Genomic DNA, 17,500 nt, shown 5'->3' with positions numbered 1-17,500 from the left:
CCCCAAACCTTTAACCCTGAGTACTGTAGATAATACTAACCCCCTAACCCTCTGACCTTTAACCCTGAGTACTGTAGCTACTACCCTCTAACCCCCTAACCTTTAACCCTGAGTACTGTAGCTAATACTAACCCCCTAACCTTTAACCCTGAGTACTGTAGCTACTACCCTCTAACCCCCTAACCTTTAACCCTGAGTACTGTAGCTAATACTAACCCTGAGTACTGTAGCTACTACCCTCTAACCCCTAACCTTTAACCCTGAGTACTGTAGCTAATACTAACCCTGAGTACTGTAGCTACTACCCTCTAACCCCCTAACCTTTAACCCTGAGTACTGTAGCTAATACTAACACTGAGTACTGTAGCTACTACCCTCTAACCCCCTAACCTTTAACCCTGAGTACTGTAGCTAATACTAACCCTCTAACCTTTAACCCCAAGTACTATAGCTAATACTAACCCTCTAACCTTTAACCCTGAGTACTATAGCTAATACTAACCCTGAGTACTGTAGCTGATACTAACCCTGAGTACCATAGATAATACTAACCCTCTAACCCTCTAACCTTTAACCCTGAGTACTGTAGCTAATACTAACCCCCTAACCCCCTGACCTTTAACCCTGAGTACTGTAGCTACTACCTTCTAACCCTCTAACTTTTAACCCTGAGTACTGTAGCTACTACCCTCTAACCCTCTAACCTTTAACCCTGAGTACTGTAGCTACTACCCTCTAACCCTCTAACCTTTAACCCTGAGTACTGTAGCTAATACTGACCCTGAGTACTGTAGCTACTACCCTCTAACCCCCTAACCTTTAACCCTGAGTACTGTAGCTAACACTAACCCTGAGTACTGTAGCTAATACTAACCCCCTAACCTTTAATCCTGAGTACTATAGCTAATACAAACCCTCTAACCTTTAACCCTGAGTACTGTAGCTTATACTAACCCTCTAACCTTTAACCCTGAGTACTGTAGCTAATACTAACCCTCTAACCTTTAACCCTGAGTACTGTAGCTAATACTAACCCCCTAACCTTTAACCCTGAGTACTGTAGCTACTACCCTCTAACCCTCTAACCTTTAACCCTGAGTACTGTAGCTACTACCCTCTAACCCTCTAACCTTTAACCCTGAGTACTGTAGCTACTACCCTCTAACCCTCTAACCTTTAACCATGAGTACTGTAGCTAATACTGACCCTGAGTACTGTAGCTTACACTAACCCTCTGACCTTTAACCCTGAGTACTGTAGCTAATACTAACCCCCTAACCTTTAACCCTGAGTACTGTAGCTATTACCCTCTAACCCCCTAACCTTTAACCCTGAGTACTATAGCTAATACTAACCCTGAGTACTGTAGCTACTACCCTCTAACCCTCTAACCTTTAACCCTGAGTACTGTAGCTAGTACTAACCCTGAGTACTGTAGCTAATACTAACCCTCTAACCTTTAACCCTGAGTACTGTAGCTAATACTAACCCTCTAACCTTTAACCCTGAGTACTGTAGCTAATACTAACCCTGAGTACTGTAGCTACTACCCTCTAACCCTCTAACCTTTAACCCTGAGTACTGTAGCTAATACTAACCCTCTAACCCTCTAATCTTTAACCCTGAGTACTGTAGCTAATACTAACCCTCTAACCCCCTAACCTTTAACCCTGAGTACTGTAGCTAGTACTAACCCTCTAACCTTTAACCCTGAGTACTGTAGCTATTACTAACCCTCTAACCTTTAACCCTGAGTACTATAGATAACAGTAACCCTGAGTACTATAGCTAGTACTCACCCTCTAACCTTTAACCCTGAGTACTATAGCTAATACTAACCCTCTAACATTTAACCTTGAGTACTGTAGCTAATACTAACCCTCTAACCATTAACCCTGAGTACTGTAGCTAATACTAAACCTCTAACCTTTAACCCTGAGTACTGTAGCTAACACTAACCCTCTAACCTTTAACCCTGAGTACTGTAGCTAATACTAACCCTCTAACCTTTAACCCTGAGTACTATAGCTAGTACTAACCCTCTAACCTTTAACCCTGAGTACTGTAGCTAACACTAACCCTCTAACCTTTGACCCTGAGTACTATAGCTAACACTAACCCTCTAACCTTTAACCTTATGTACTATAGCTAACACTAACCCTGAGTACTATAGCTAGTACTAACCCTCTAACCTTTAACCCTGAGTACTATAGCTAATACTAACCCTCTAACATTTAACCCTGAGTACTATAGCTAACACTAACCCTCTAACCTTTAACCTTATGTACTATAGCTAACACTAACCCTGAGTACTATAGCTAGTACTAACCCTCTAACCTTTAACCCTGAGTACTATAGCTAATACTAACCCTCTAACATTTAACCCTGAGTACTGTAGCTAATAATAACCCTCTAACATTTAACCCTGAGTACTGTAGCTAATACTAACCCTCTAACCATTAACCCTGAGTACTGTAGCTAAAACTAACCCTCTAACCTTTAAATCAAATCAAATCAAATCAAATGTATTTATATAGCCCTTCGTACATCAGCTGATATCTCAAAGTGCTGTACAGAAACCCAGCCTAAAACCCCAAACAGCAAGCAATGCAGGTGTAGAAGCACGGTGGCTAGGAAAAACTCCCTAGAAAGGCCAAAACCTAGGAAGAAACCTAGAGAGGAACCAGGCTATGTGGGGTGGCCAGTCCTCTTCTGGCTGTGCCGGGTGGAGATTATAACAGAACATGGCCAAGATGTTCAAATGTTCATAAATGACCAGCATGGTCGAATAATAATAAGGCAGAACAGTTGAACTGGAGCAGCAGCACAGTCAGGTGGAAGTTGAAACTGGAGCAGCAGCATGGCCAGGTGGACTGGGGACAGCAAGGAGTCATCATGTCAGGTAGTCCTGGGGCATGGTCCTAGGGCTCAGGTCAGTTGAAACTGGAACAGCAGCATGGCCAGGTGGACTGGGGACAGCAAGGAGTCATCATGTCAGGTAGTCCTGGAGCTCAGGTCCTAGGGCTCAGGTCCTCCGAGAGAGAGAAAGAAAGAGAGAAGGAGAGAATTAGAGAACGCACACTTAGATTCACACAGGACACCGAATAGGACAGGAGAAGTACTCCAGATATAACAAACTGACCCCAGCCCCCGACACATAAACTACTGCAGCATAAATACTGGAGGCTGAGACAGGAGGGGTCAGGAGACACTGTGGCCCCATCCGAGGTCACCCCCGGACAGGGCCAAACAGGAAGGATATAACCCCACCCACTTTGCCAAAGCACAGCCCCCACACCACTAGAGGGATATCTTCAACCACCAACTTACCATCCTGAGACAAGGCTGAGTATAGCCCACAAAGATCTCTGCCACGGCACAACCCAAGGGGGGGGCGCCAACCCAGACAGGATGACCACAACAGTGAATCAACCCACTCAGGTGACGCACCCCCTCCAGGGACGGCATGAGAGAGCCCCAGCAAGCCAGTGACCCAGCCCCTGTAATAGGGTTAGAGGCAGAGAATCCCAGTGGAAAGAGGGGAACCGGCCAGGCAGAGACAGCAAGGGCGGTTCGTTGCTCCAGAGCCTTTCCGTTCACCTTCCCACTCCTGGGCCAGACTACACTCAATCATATGACCCACTGAAGAGATGAGTCTTCAGTAAAGACTTAAAGGTTGAGACCGAGTTTGCGTCTCTGACATGGGTAGGCAGACCGTTCCATAAAAATGGAGCTCTATAGGAGAAAGCCCTGCCTCCAGCTGTTTGCTTAGAAATTCTAGGGACAATTAGGAGGCCTGCGTCTTGTGACCGTAGCGTACGTGTAGGTATGTACGGCAGGACCAAATCAGAGAGATAGGTAGGAGCAAGCCCATGTAATGCTTTGTAGGTTAGCAGTAAAACCTTGAAATCAGCCCTTGCTTTGACAGGAAGCCAGTGTAGAGAGGCTAGCACTGGAGTAATATGATCAAATTTTTTGGTTCTAGTCAGGATTCTAGCAGCCGTATTTAGCACTAACTGAAGTTTATTTAGTGCTTTATCCGGGTAGCCGGAAAATAGAGCATTGCAGTAGTCTAACCTAGAAGTGACAAAAGCATGGATTAATTTTTCTGCATCATTTTTGGACAGAAAGTTTCTGATTTTTGCAATGTTACGTAGATGGAAAAAAGATGTCCTTGAAATGGTCTTGATATGTTCTTCAAAAGAGAGATCAGGGTCCAGAGTAACGCCGAGGTCCTTCACAGTTTTATTTGAGACGACTGTACAACCATTAAGATTAATTGTCAGATTCAACAGAATATCTCTTTGTTTCTTGGGACCTAGAACAAGCATCTCTGTTTTGTCCGAGTTTAATAGTAGAAAGTTTGCAGCCATCCACTTCCTTATGTCTGAAACACATGCTTCTAGCGAACCCTTCTTTAACCCTGAGTACTATATCTAATACTAACCCTCTAACCTTTAACCCTGAGTACTGTAGCTAATACTAACCCTCTAACCTTTAACCCTGAGTACTGTAGCTACTACCCTCTAACCTTTAACCCTGAGTACTGTAACCGTGATGGAACCGTGTGTAATGAGTGATGTAACCGAGATGTAACCGTGGTAGTGAGTGATGTAACCGTGGTAGTGATGTGATGTAACCGTGGTAGTGAGTGATGTGATGTAACCATGATGTAACCGTGGTAGTGAGTGATGTAACCATGGTAGTGAGTGATGTAACCGTGGTAGTGAGTGATGTAACCGTGGTAGTGAGTGATGTAACCATGGTAGTGAGTGATGTAACCGTGGTAGTGAGTGATGTAACCGTAGAAAGATGATTTTTTACTCTCTACACTCTTCAGCACTGGGTGGTTCTGTTCTGTGAGCTTGTGTGGCCTACCACTTCAAGGCTGAGCTGTTATTGCTCCCAAATGCTTCCACTTCACAAGAATAGCACTAACAGTTGACCGGGGGCAGCTCTAGCAGGGCAGAAATGTGACGGACTGACTTGTTGGAAAGGTGGCATCATATGACATTGCCACGTTGACAGTCACTGAGCTCCATTCTACTGCCAATGTTTGTCTATGGAGATTACGTGGCTGTGTGCTGAAAGTGACTAATCCACTCATTTGAAGGGCAGATACTTTTGTATATATATTGTATCTGGGGACTTAGTAGTTGTAGTTATATGGGGTCATAGTAGTAGTTATATATATATATATATAATTTTTTTTCACCTTCATTTAACCAGGTAGACAAGTTCTCATTTGCAACTGTGACCTGGCCAAGATAAAGCATAGCAGTGTGAACAGACAACAACAGAGTTACACATGGAATAAACAAACATACAATCAATAACATAGTAGAAAAAATAAAAAGTCTATATACAGTGTGTGCAAATGAGGTAGGATAAGGGAGGTAAGGCAATAAGTAGGCCATGGTGGTTAAATAATTATAATTTAGCAATTAAACACTGGAGTGATAGATGTGCAGAAGATGATTGTGCAAGTAGAGATACTGGGGTACAAAGGAGCAAGATAAATGAATAAATACAGTATGGGGATGAGGTAGATAGATGGGCTTTTTACAGATGGGCTGTGTACAGGTGCAGTGATCTGTAAGCTGCTCTGACAGCTGATGCTTAAAGTTAGTGAGGGAGATGTGAGCCTCCAGCTTCAGAGATTTTTCGTTCCAATCATTGGCAGCAGAGAACTAGAAGGAAAGACGGCCAAAGGAGGAATTGGCTTTGGGGATGACCAGTGAGATATACTTGCTGGAGCGCGTGCTACGGGTGGGTGTTGCTATGGTGACCAGTGAGATATACCTGCTGGAGCGCGTGCTACGGGTGGGTGTTGCTATGGTGACCAGTGAGATATACCTGCTGGAGCGCGTGCTACGGGTGGGTGCTGCTATGGTGACCAGTGAGATATACCTGCTGGAGCGCGTGCTACGGGTGGGTACTGCTCTGGTGACCAGTGAGCTGAGATAAGGCGGGGCTTTACCTAGCAGAGACTTGTAGATGACCTGGAGCCAGTGGGTTTGGTGACGAGTATGAAGCGAGGGCCAACCAACGAAAGCGTGTGTGTGTAATGTGTGTGTGTGTGTAATGTGTGTGTAATGTGTGTGTAATGTGTATGTAATGTGTGTGTGTGTGTGTAATGTGTGTACAATGTGTGTGTAATGTGTGTGTGTTTAATGTGTGTGTGTGTGTGTGTGTGTGTAATGTGTGTGTAATGTGTGTGTAATGTGTGTGTAATGTGTGTGTGTGTAATGTGTGTGTAATGTGTGTGTAATGTGTGTGTAATGTGTGTGTGTGTAATGTGTGTGTGTGTAATGTGTGTGTGTGTAATGTGTGTGTGTGTAATGTGTGTGTGTAATGTGTGTGTGTGTAATGTGTGTGTGTGTAATGTGTGTGTGTGTAATGTGTGTGTGTGTAATGTGTGTGTGTGTAATGTGTGTGTGTGTGTGTGTGTGTGTGTGTGTGTGTGTGTGTAATGTGTGTGTGTGTAATGTGTGTGTGTGTGTGTGTGTGTGTGTGTGTGTGTGTGTGTGTGTAATGTGTGTGTGTGTGTGTGTGTGTGTGTGTGTGTACAATGTGTGTGTAATGTGTGTACAATGTGTGTGTGTGTAATGTGTGTGTGTGTGTGTGTGTAATGTGTGTGTAATGTGTGTGTAATGTGTGTGTGTATGTGTGTGTGTAATGTGTGTGTAATGTGTGTGTGTAATGTGTGTGTAATGTGTGTGTGTGTAATGTGTGTGTGTGTGTGTGTGTGTGTGTGTGTAATGTGTGTGTGTGTGTGTGTGTGTGTGTGTGTGTGTGTGTGTGTGTGTGTGTGTGTGTGTGTGTGTGTGTGTGTAATGTGTGTGTGTGTGTGTGTGTGTGTGTGTGTAATGTGTGTGTAATGTGTGTGTAATGTGTGTAATGTGTGTGTGTGTGTGTGTGTGTAATGTGTGTGTGTATGTGTGTGTGTAATGTGTGTGTGTAATGTGTGTGTGTGTGTGTAATGTGTGTGTGTGTAATGTGTGTGTAATGTGTGTGTGTGTAATGTGTGTGTGTGTGTGTAATGTGTGTGTGTGTAATGTGTGTGTGTAATGTGTGTGTGTGTGTGTGTGTAAGGTGTGTGTGTGTGTAATGTGTGTGTGTGTGTGTAATGTGTGTGTGTAATGTGTGTGTGTGTGTGTGTAATGTGTGTGTGTGTGTGTGTGTGTGTGTGTAATGTGTGTGTGTAATGTGTGTGTGTAATGTGTGTGTGTGTAATGTGTGTGTAATGTGTGTGTGTGTAATGTGTGTGTAATGTGTGTGTGTGTAAGGTGTGTGTAATGTGTGTGTGTGTGTAAGGTGTGTGTGTGTAATGTGTGTGTGTGTAATGTGTGTGTGTGTGTGATGTGTGTGTGTAATGTGTGTGTGTAATGTGTGTGTGTGTGTGTAATGTGTGTGTGTAATGTGTGTGTGTGTGTGTGTAATGTGTGTAATGTGTGTGTGTGTGTAATGTGTGTGTAATGTGTGTGTGTGTGTAATGTGTGTGTGTGTGTAATGTGTGTGTGTAATGTGTGTGTAATGTGTGTGTGTGTAATGTGTGTGTAATGTGTGTGTGTGTAATGTGTGTGTAATGTGTGTGTGTGTGAATGTGTGTGTGGTGTGTAATGTGTGTGTGTAATGTGTGTAATGTGTGTGTAATGTGTGTGTGTGTGTGTGTGTAATGTGTGTGTGTGTGTAATGTGTGTGTAATATGTGTGTGTGTGTAATGTGTGTGTAATGTGTGTGTGTGTGTAATGTGTGTGTAATATGTGTGTGTGTGTGTAATGTGTGTGTGTGTGAATGTGTGTGTGTGTGTGTAATGTGTGTGTAATGTGTGTGTGTGTGTGTGTGTGTGTGTGTGTGTGTGTGTGTGTGTGTGATGTGTGTGTGTGTGTGTGTGTGTGTAATGTGTGTGTGTGTGTGTGTAATGTGTGTAATGTGTGTGTAATGTGTAATGTGTGTGTGTGTGTGTGTAATGTGTGTGTAATGTGTGTGTGTGTGTGTGTGTGTGTGTGTGTGTGTGTGTGTGTGTGTGTGTAATGTGTGTGTGTGTGTGTAATGTGTGTGTAATGTGTGTGTAATGTGTGTGTAATGTGTGTAATGTGTGTGTGTGTGTGTGTAATGTGTGTGTGTGTGTGTGTGTGTGTAATGTGTGTGTGTGTGTGATGTGTGTGTAATGTGTGTGTAATGTGTGTGTAATGTGTGTGTGTGTAGTCGCTCCTCTCTCTGGGGATTCCCAGCGGCTGGCGTTGGCGTTTCGTGGAGCCGCGGAGCAGCTGATTGGCTCGGAGGTGAAACTGGGCGTAGTCGACATCTCCAAGGAAACCAATCTGACCAAGGAACTGAACGCCACGACTCCACCCACTCTACGGCTCTACCTATCAGGAGACAGACACAACCCTGTACCCTGCCCAGGTACACACACACACACACACACACACACACACACACACACACACACACACACACACACACACACACACACACACACACACACACACACACAAACACACACACACACAATCTCTCTCTCTCTCCTCTGTCAGTTTTCCAGAGTTCGGCCTCCATCGTAATGTGGCTAAAGAGGAGGGCGGGGCCTAGCGCTGACATCATCACTGACCTGAACCAATCAGATCGCTTCGTCGCCTCAGAGGAGCTGGTTGTTCTCGGACTGTTTAAGGTGACATCCCCTTCCTGTTGGGCCTGTCGTACTTCCTGTCCTGTACCTGTGATGTGTGTGTGACCTCAACAACCCCTAGCGGACGACCCTTAGTTTAACCCTAACCCTAACCTTCGGTTTAGTTTAACCCTAACCTTCGGTTTAGTTTAACCCTAACCCTAACCTTCGGTTTAGTTTAACCCTAACCCTAACCTTCGATTTAGATTAACCCTAACCTTCGGTTTAGTTTAACCCTAACCCTAACCTTCGGTTTAGTTTAACCCTAACCTTCGGTTTAGTTTAACCCTAACCCTAACCTTCGGTTTAGTTTAACCCTAACCCTAACCTTCGGTTTAGTTTAACCCTAACCCTAACCTTCGGTTTAGATTAACCCTAACCTTCGGTTTAGTTTAACCCTAACCCTAACCTTCGGTTTAGTTTAACCCTAACCTTCGGTTTAGTTTAACCCTAACCCTAACCTTCGGTTCAGATTAACCCAAACCTTCGGTTCAGTTTAACCCTAACCCTAACCTTCGGTTTAGTTTAACCCTAACCTTCGGTTTAGTTTAACCCTAACCCTAACCTTCGGTTCAGATTAACCCAAACCTTCGGTTCAGTTTAACCCTAACCCTAACCTTCGGTTTAGTTTAACCCTAACTCTTTATTGAAAAGGATCCCATGCTTTCCATTGCTACCAGTTTTTTTCTCTACTCTAATAATTAAGGGCATTGTTTGAAAATTGCAGTTACAACTGGATCATAGATTAGGTGGAGCTGCACAACTGAGTCCTTAAAGGGGAAAGTTCTTAAAGGGGAAATGACGTCTTAAAAGGGCAATGACGTACTTTGTAATATAGAAACCAATAATGTATTTTTGTGTTGCATCAGTTGGGTTAAGGTTAAGACTCTGTTTCAGCTGGTATGGTCAGTCTAGCTGTATGGAGAAGGTACTGCTCTGTTTCAGCGGTATGGTCAGTCTAGCTGTATGGAGGAGAAGGTACTGTTCTGTTTCAGCTGGTATGGTCAGTCTAGCTGTATGGAGAAGGTACTGCTCTGTTTCAGCTGGTAAGTCAGTCTAGCTGTATGGAGAAGGTACTGCTCTGTGTCAGCTGTTATGGTCAGTCTAGCTGTCTGGATGGAGGAGAAGGTACTGCTCTGTTTCAGCTTTTATGGTCAGTCTAGCTGTTTCTGTTTCAGCTGGTATGGTCAGTCTGCATATGGAGAAGGTCTGCTCTGTTTCAGCTGGTATGGTCAGTCTAGCTGTATGGAGAAGGTACTGCTCTGTTTCAGCTGTTATGGTCAGTCTAGCTGTATGGAGAAGGTACTGCTCTGTTTCAGCTGGTATGGTCAGTCTAGCTGTCTGGAGGAGGTACTGCTCTGTTTCAGCTGGTATGGTCAGTCTAGCTGTATGGAGAAGGTACTGCTCTGTTTCAGCTGGTATGGTCAGTCTAGCTGTATGGAGAAGGTACTGCTCTGTTTCAGCTGGTATGGTCAGTCTAGCTGTATGGAGAAGGTACTGCTCTGTTTCAGCTGGTATGGTCAGTCTAGCTGTATGGAGAAGGTACTGCTCTGTTTCAGCTGGTATGGTCAGTCTAGCTGTATGGAGAAGAAGGTACTGCTCTGCTTTATATCTGTGACCTATGACATGTTTGGATCCTTCTTGACTGTAATGTGATTTGTGGATTGAAACAAAGTATTTGAAACATTTCTGTGTTTGTGTTCGTCTAGGACGTGGAGCGTCCCTACCTCCCTCCAGACAGTATTTGAAACGTTTCTGTGTTTGTCTAGGACGTGGAGCGTCCCTACCTCCCTCCAGACAGTATTTGAAACGTTTCTGTGTTTGTCTAGGACGTGGAGCGTCCCTACCTCCCTCCAGACAGTATTTGAAACGTTTCTGTGTTTGTCTAGGACGTGGAGCGTCCCTACCTCCCTCCCTCCAGACAGTATTTGAAACGTTTCTGTGTTCGTCTAGGACGTGGAGCGTCCCTACCTCCCTCCAGACAGTATTTGAAACGTTTCTGTGTTTGTGTTCGTCTAGGACGTGGAGCGTCCCTACCTCCCTCCAGACAGTATTTGAAACGTTTCTGTGTTTGTCTAGGACGTGGAGCGTCCCTACCTCCCTCCAGACAGTATTTGAAACGTTTCTGTGTTCGTCTAGGACGTGGAGCGTCCCTACCTCCCTCCAGACAGTATTTGAAACGTTTCTGTGTTTGTGTTCGTCTAGGACGTGGAGCGTCCCTACCTCCCTCCAGACAGTATTTGAAACGTTTCTGTGTTTGTCTAGGACGTGGAGCGTGGACAGCGTTTCCCGTGGAGCGTACCTCCCTCCAGACAGTATTTGAAACGTTTCTGTGTTTGGAGCGTCCCTACCTCCCTCCAGACAGTATTTGAAACGTTTCTGTGTTTGTCTAGGACGTGGAGCGTCCCTACCTCCCTCCAGACAGTATTTGAAACGTTTCTGTGTTTGTGTTCGTCTAGGACGTGGAGCGTCCCTACCTCCCTCCAGACAGTATTTGAAACGTTTCTGTGTTCGTCTAGGACGTGGAGCGTCCCTACCTCCCTCCAGACAGTATTTGAAACGTTTCTGTGTTTGTGTTTGTCTAGGACGTGGAGCGTCCCTACCTCCCTCCAGACAGTATTTGAAACGTTTCTGTGTTCGTCTAGGACGTGGAGCGTCCCTACCTCCCTCCAGACAGTATTTGAAACGTTTCTGTGTTTGTCTAGGACGTGGAGCGTCCCTACCTCCCTCCAGACAGTATTTGAAACGTTTCTGTGTTCGTCTAGGACGTGGAGCGTCCCTACCTCCCTCCAGACAGTATTTGAAACGTTTCTGTGTTTGTTTCTGTGTTTCTAGGACGTGGAGCGTCCCTACCTCCCTCCAGACAGTATTTGAAACGTTTCTGTGTTTGTCTAGGACGTGGAGCGTCCCTAGACAGTATTTGAAACGTTTCTGTGTTCGTCTAGGACGTGGAGCGTCCCTACCTCCCTCCAGACAGTATTTGAAACGTTTCTGTGTTTGTCTAGGACGTGGAGCGTCCCTACCTCCCTCCAGACAGTATTTGAAACGTTTCTGTGTTTGTGTTCGTTGAAACGTTTCTGTGTTTCTGTGTTTGTCTAGGACGTGGAGCGTGACAGTATTTGAAACGTTTCTGTGTTTGTCTAGGACGTGGAGCGTCCCTAGACAGTATTTGAAACGTTGGAGGACGTGGAGCGTCCCTACCTCCCTCCAGACAGTATTTGAAACGTTTCTGTGTTCGTCTAGGACGTGGAGCGTCCCTACCTCCCTCCAGACAGTATTTGAAACGTTTCTGTGTTCGTCTAGGACGTGGAGCGTCCCTACCTCCCTCCAGACAGTATTTGAAACGTTTCTGTGTTCGTCTAGGACGTGGAGCGTCCCTACCTCCCTCCAGACAGTATTTGAAACGTTTCTGTGTTTGTGTTCGTCTAGGACGTGGAGCGTCCCTACCTCCCTCAGGACGTGGAAACGTGGAGCCCCTACCTCCCTCCAGACAGTATTTGAAACGTTTCTGTGTTTGTCTAGGACGTGGAGCGTCCCTCCCTCCAGACCGTTTCTGTGTTTGTCCCTCCAGACAGTATTTGAAACGTTTCTGTGTTTGTGTTTTGAAACGTCTAGGACGTGGAGCGTCCCTACCTCCCTCCAGACAGTATTTGAAACGTTTCTGTGTTTGTGTTTGTCTAGGACGTGGAGCGTCCCTACCTCCCTCCAGACAGTATTTGAAACGTTTCTGTGTTTGTCTAGGACGTGGAGCGTCCCTACCTCCCTCCAGACAGTATTTGAAACGTTTCTGTGTTCGTCTAGGACGTGGAGCGTCCCTACCTCCCTCCAGACAGTCCAGACAGTATTTGAAACGTTTCTGTGTTTGTCTGTGTTTTGAAACGTTTCTGTGTTTGTCTAGGACGTGGAGCGTCCCTACCTTTCCCTCCAGACAGTATTTGAAACGTTTCTGTGTTTGTCTAGGACGTGGAGCGTCCCTACCTCCCTCCAGACAGTATTTGAAACGTTTCTGTGTTTGTCGTGGAGCGTCCCTACTCCCTCCAGGACGTGGAGCGTCCCTACCTCCCTCCAGACAGTATTTGAAACGTTTCTGTGTTTGTGTTCGGACGTCTACCTCCCTCCAGACAGTATTTGAAACGTGGAGGACGTGGAGCGTCCCTACCTCCCTCCAGACAGTATTTGAAACGTTTCTGTGTTTGTCTAGGACGTGGAGCGTCCCTACCTCCCTCCAGACAGTATTTGAAACGTTTCTGTGTTTGTGTTTGTCTGTGTTCCCTCCAGACAGTATTTGAAACGGACGTGGAGCGTCCCTACCTCCCTCCAGACAGTATTTGAAACGTTTCTGTGTTTGTGTTCGTCTAGGACGTGGAGCGTCCCTACCTCCCTCCAGACAGTATTTGAAACGTTTCTGTGTTTGTCTAGGACGTGGAGCGTCCCTACCTCCCTCCAGACAGTATTTGAAACGTTTCTGTGTTTGTGTTCGTCTAGGACGTGGAGCGTCCCTACCTCCCTCCAGACAGTATTTGAAACGTTTCTGTGTTTGTCTAGGACGTGGAGCGTCCCTACCTCCCTCCAGACAGTATTTGAAACGTTTCTGTGTTTGTGTTCGTCTAGGACGTGGAGCGTCCCTACCTCCCTCCAGACAGTATTTGAAACGTTTCTGTGTTCGTCTAGGACGTGGAGCGTCCCTACCTCCCTCCAGTATTTGAAACGTCCAGACAGTATTTGAAACGTTTCTGTGTTTGTCTAGGACGTGGAGCGTCCCTACCTCCCTCCAGACAGTATTTGAAACGTTTCTGTGTTTGTGGACGTGGAGCGTCTAGGACGTGGAGCGTCCCTACCTCCCTCCAGACAGTATTTGAAACGTTTCTGTGTTTGTCTAGGACGTGGAGCGTCCCTAGTGGAGTTTCGTGTTTTGTCTAGGACGTGGAGCGTCCCTCCTCCCTCCAGACAGTATTTGAAACGTTTCTGTTTCTGTGTTTGTGTTCGTCTAGTGTTCGTCTAGGACGTGGAGCGTCCCTACCTCCCTCCAGACAGTATTTGAAACGTTTCTGTGTTTGTGTTCGTCTAGGACGTGGAGCGTCCCTACCTCCCTCCAGACAGTATTTGAAACGTTTCTGTGTTTGTGTTCGTCTAGGACGTGGAGCGGGGTCGTGTGGAGGTTTTCTACGCCGCCGCCGTTGACCTCCCTGACCTCCCTTTCTCTGTGACCCGGAACCAAGACATCTTCAGGAAGTATGACATCACACAAGACTCCGTGCTGCTAGTCCGACAGGTTAGTCACACACAGGTCGTGTCTGAAATCTGTTTTACCTTCTACTAACTAAAACTACAGTCAAATATCAACATACTAGGCTGATCTATAATGAGGAGTCATCTAATCTGTTTTACCTTCTACTAACTAAAACTACAGAAAAATATCAACATACTAGGCTGATCTATAATGAGAAGGAGTCATCTGATGTAGTCTAAACCTGTATCTGTCTGTCTGTCTGTCTGTCTGTCTGTCTGTCTGTCTGTCTGTCTGTCTGTCTGTCTGCCTGCCTGCCTGCCTGCCTGCCTGCCTGCCTGCCTGCCTGCCTGCCTGCCTGCCTGCCTGCCTGCCTGCCTGCCTGCCTGTCTGATTGTAACCTGTGTGTGTAGTCTACCCCTGTACAGGTATTGAAGGTAACCTGTGTGTGTAGTCTACCCCTGTACAGGTATTGAAGGTAACCAGTCAGATGACTAAAGAGGATCTCATCTCCTTCATCACCGTTCATCAACTTGAGCTGGTTACTGAATACAACGGACAGGTACACACACACACTCACATAAAATACACACTCATACGTACACACTCATACGTACACACACATGCCCAGACGCATGTGTAGCAGATGGAGATTTGTAAAGTCATTCCTCAGCGTGAATTGTCTCCACTAGCTAGCTCTAAAATGTCTCCACTAGCTAGCTTTAAAATGTCTCAACTAGCTAGCTTTAAAATGTCTCAACTAGCTAGCTTTAAAATGTCTCAACTAGCTAGCTTTAAAATGTCTCCACTAGCTAGCTTTAAAATGTCTCCACTAGCTAGCTTTAAATTGTCTCCACTAGCTAGCTTTAAAATGTCTCAACTAGCTAGCTTTAAAATGTCTCCACTAGCTAGCTTTAAATTGTCTCCACTAGCTAGCTTTAAAATGTCTCAACTAGCTAGCTTTAAAATGTCTCCACTAGCTAGCTTTAAATTGTCTCCACTAGCTAGCTTTAAAATGTCTCAACTAGCTAGCTTTAAAATGTCTCCACTAGCTAGCTTTAAATTGTCTCCACTAGCTAGCTTTAAAATGTCTCAACTAGCTAGCTTTAAAATGTCTCCACTAGCTAGCTTTAAATTGTCTCCACTAGCTAGCTTTAAAATGTCTCAACTAGCTAGCTTTAAAATGTCTCCACTAGCTAGCTTTAAATTGTCTCCACTAGCTAGCTTTAAAATGTCTCTACTAGCTAGCTCTAAACCATCTCCACAAGCTAGCTTTAAAATGTCTCCACTAGCTAGCTTTAAAATGTCTGCAGTAATTAGCTTTAAAACGTCTCCACTAGCTAGCTTTAAAATGTCTGCAGTAATTAGCTTTAAAACGTCTCCACTAGCTAGCTTTAACATGTCTGCAGTAATTAGCTTTAAAACGTCTCCACTAGCTAGCTTTAACATGTCTGCAGTAATTAGCTTTAAAACGTCTCCACTAGCTAGCTTTAACATGTCTCGACTGCCCAGCTTAAAAATGTCTCCACTTTAAAATGTCTAACTCAATTTTGGTGGTAAGAACATTTCAGGAGGTCTGTCTTGTTATAGCAACACCCCCACCTCTAGCAACACCCCCACCTCTAGCAACACCCCCACCTCTAGCAACACCCCCACCTCTAGCAACACCCCCACCTCTAGCAACACCCCCACCTCTGCCAATTCTGTAGACATTAGAACAATAGAATATCTGTAGACATTAGAACAATAGAACATCTGTAGACATTAGAACAATAGAATATCTGTAGACATTAGAACAATAGAACATCTGTAGACATTAGAACAATAGAACATCTGTAGACATTAGAACAATAGAACATCTGTAGACATTAGAACAATAGAATATCTGTAGACATTAGAACAATAGAATATCTGTAGACATTAGAACAATAGAATATCTGTAGACATTAGAACAATAGAACATCTGTAGACATTAGAACCAGAGTGACTCTGCCAATTCTGTCTGATCTGTAGACATTAGAACATTAGAATATCTGTAGACATTAGAACCAGAGTGACTCTGCCAATTCTGTCTGATCTGTAGACATTAGAACCAGACAGAGACACATCAGAGTCCAACACAGAATTATTCAACCAATTTACAGACCTTATCAGAATGTCCACGTTGGATTTAGAAGCAAGAAGTTCAAAACTTCAGTTATTTACACATTTAAGACTGCAGCTGATCAGTAGCTAACCCCTTATGATAAAATACCATGGGATTTCAGGTCAGATGCAGTCTCTCATACAATCTCCAATCAGTAGCTAACCCCTTATGATAAAATACCATGGGATTTCAGAGATACATATCTTGCTCTCTCTCTCTCTAACTCTCTCTCTCTCTAACTCTCTCTCTCTCCCTCTCTCTCTCTCTCTCTCTCCATCCCTCTCTCTCCATCCCTCTCTCTCTCTCCCTGTCCCTCTCTCTCTCTCCATCCCTCTCTCTCCATCCCTCTCTCTCTCTCCCTGTCCCTCTCTCTCTCTCTCCCTCTCTCTCTCCATCCCTCTCTCTCTCTCTAACTCTCTCTAACTCTCTCTCTCCCTGTCCCCCTCTCTCTCTCTGTCCCTCTCTCTCTCTCCATCCCTCTCACTCTCTCTCTCTCTGTAACTCCCTCTCTCTCTCTCTCTCCCTGTCCCTCTCTCTCTCTCTCTGTCCCTCTCTCTCTCTCTCTAAATTCCATTCAATTCAATTCAAGGGGCTTTATTGTCATGGGAAACATGTGTTAACATTGCCAAAGCAAGTGAGGTAGATAATATACAAAAGTGAAATAAACAATAAAAATTAACAGTAGACATTACACAATACACACACAGAAGTTTCAAAACAATAAAGACATTACAAATGTCAAATATATATACAGTGTTTTAACAATGTACAAATGGTTAAAGTACACAAGGGAAAATAAATAAGCATAAATATGGGTTGTATTTACAATGGTGTTTGTTCTTCATTGGTTGCCCTTTTCTCATGGCAACAGGTCACAAATCTTGCTGCTGTGATGGCAGACGGTGGTATTTCACCCAGTAGATATGGGAGTTTATCAAAATTGGATTTGTTTTGGAATTCTTTGTGGATCTGTGTAATCTGAGGGAAATATGTCTCTCTAATATGGTCATACATTGGGCAGGAGGTTAGGAAGTGCAGCTCAGTTTCCACCTCATTTTGTGGGCAGTGAGCACATAGCCTGTCTTCTCTTGAGAGCCATGTCTGCCTACGGCGGCCTTTCTCAATAGCAAGGCTCTGCTCACTGAGTCTGTACATAGTCAAAGCTTTCCTTAAGTTTGGGTCAGTCACAGTGGACAGGTTTTCTGCCACTGTGTACTCTCTGTTTAGGGCCAAATTCATTCTAGTTTGCTCTGTTTTTTTGTTAATTCTTTCCAATGTGTCAAGTAATTATCTTTTTGTTTTCTCATGATTTGGTTGGGTCTAATTGTGCTGCTGTCCTGGGGCTCTGTAGGGTGTGTCTGTGTTTGTGAACAGAGCCCCAGGACCAGCTTGCTTAGGGGACTCTTCTCCAGGTTCACCTCTCTGTAGGTGATGGCTTTGTTATGGAATGTTT

At 44.8% G+C, this 17,500-nt stretch overlaps 1 protein-coding gene across 2 annotated transcripts in view; it reads left to right on the top strand.

Annotated features, from left to right (window-relative positions):
• zgc:136472 (uncharacterized protein LOC678514 homolog) overlaps positions 1-17,500 on the top strand; it is a 28,780-nt gene that overhangs the window by 1,996 nt on the left and 9,284 nt on the right. For both annotated transcript variants that reach the window (XM_042315714.1, XM_042315712.1), the window contains exons 2-5: positions 8,212-8,412; positions 8,544-8,677; positions 13,809-13,946; positions 14,356-14,463. In XM_042315714.1, the coding sequence (XP_042171648.1) occupies positions 8,212-8,412; positions 8,544-8,677; positions 13,809-13,946; positions 14,356-14,463 (581 nt within the window). The remainder of the gene's footprint in view (positions 1-8,211; positions 8,413-8,543; positions 8,678-13,808; positions 13,947-14,355; positions 14,464-17,500) is intronic.

This window comes from Oncorhynchus tshawytscha, unplaced genomic scaffold (assembly GCF_018296145.1).
Source record: "Oncorhynchus tshawytscha isolate Ot180627B unplaced genomic scaffold, Otsh_v2.0 Un_contig_3205_pilon_pilon, whole genome shotgun sequence".
NCBI classification, from domain to species: domain Eukaryota; kingdom Metazoa; phylum Chordata; class Actinopteri; order Salmoniformes; family Salmonidae; genus Oncorhynchus; species Oncorhynchus tshawytscha.
This window is presented reverse-complemented; position numbering and strand designations above follow the sequence as displayed.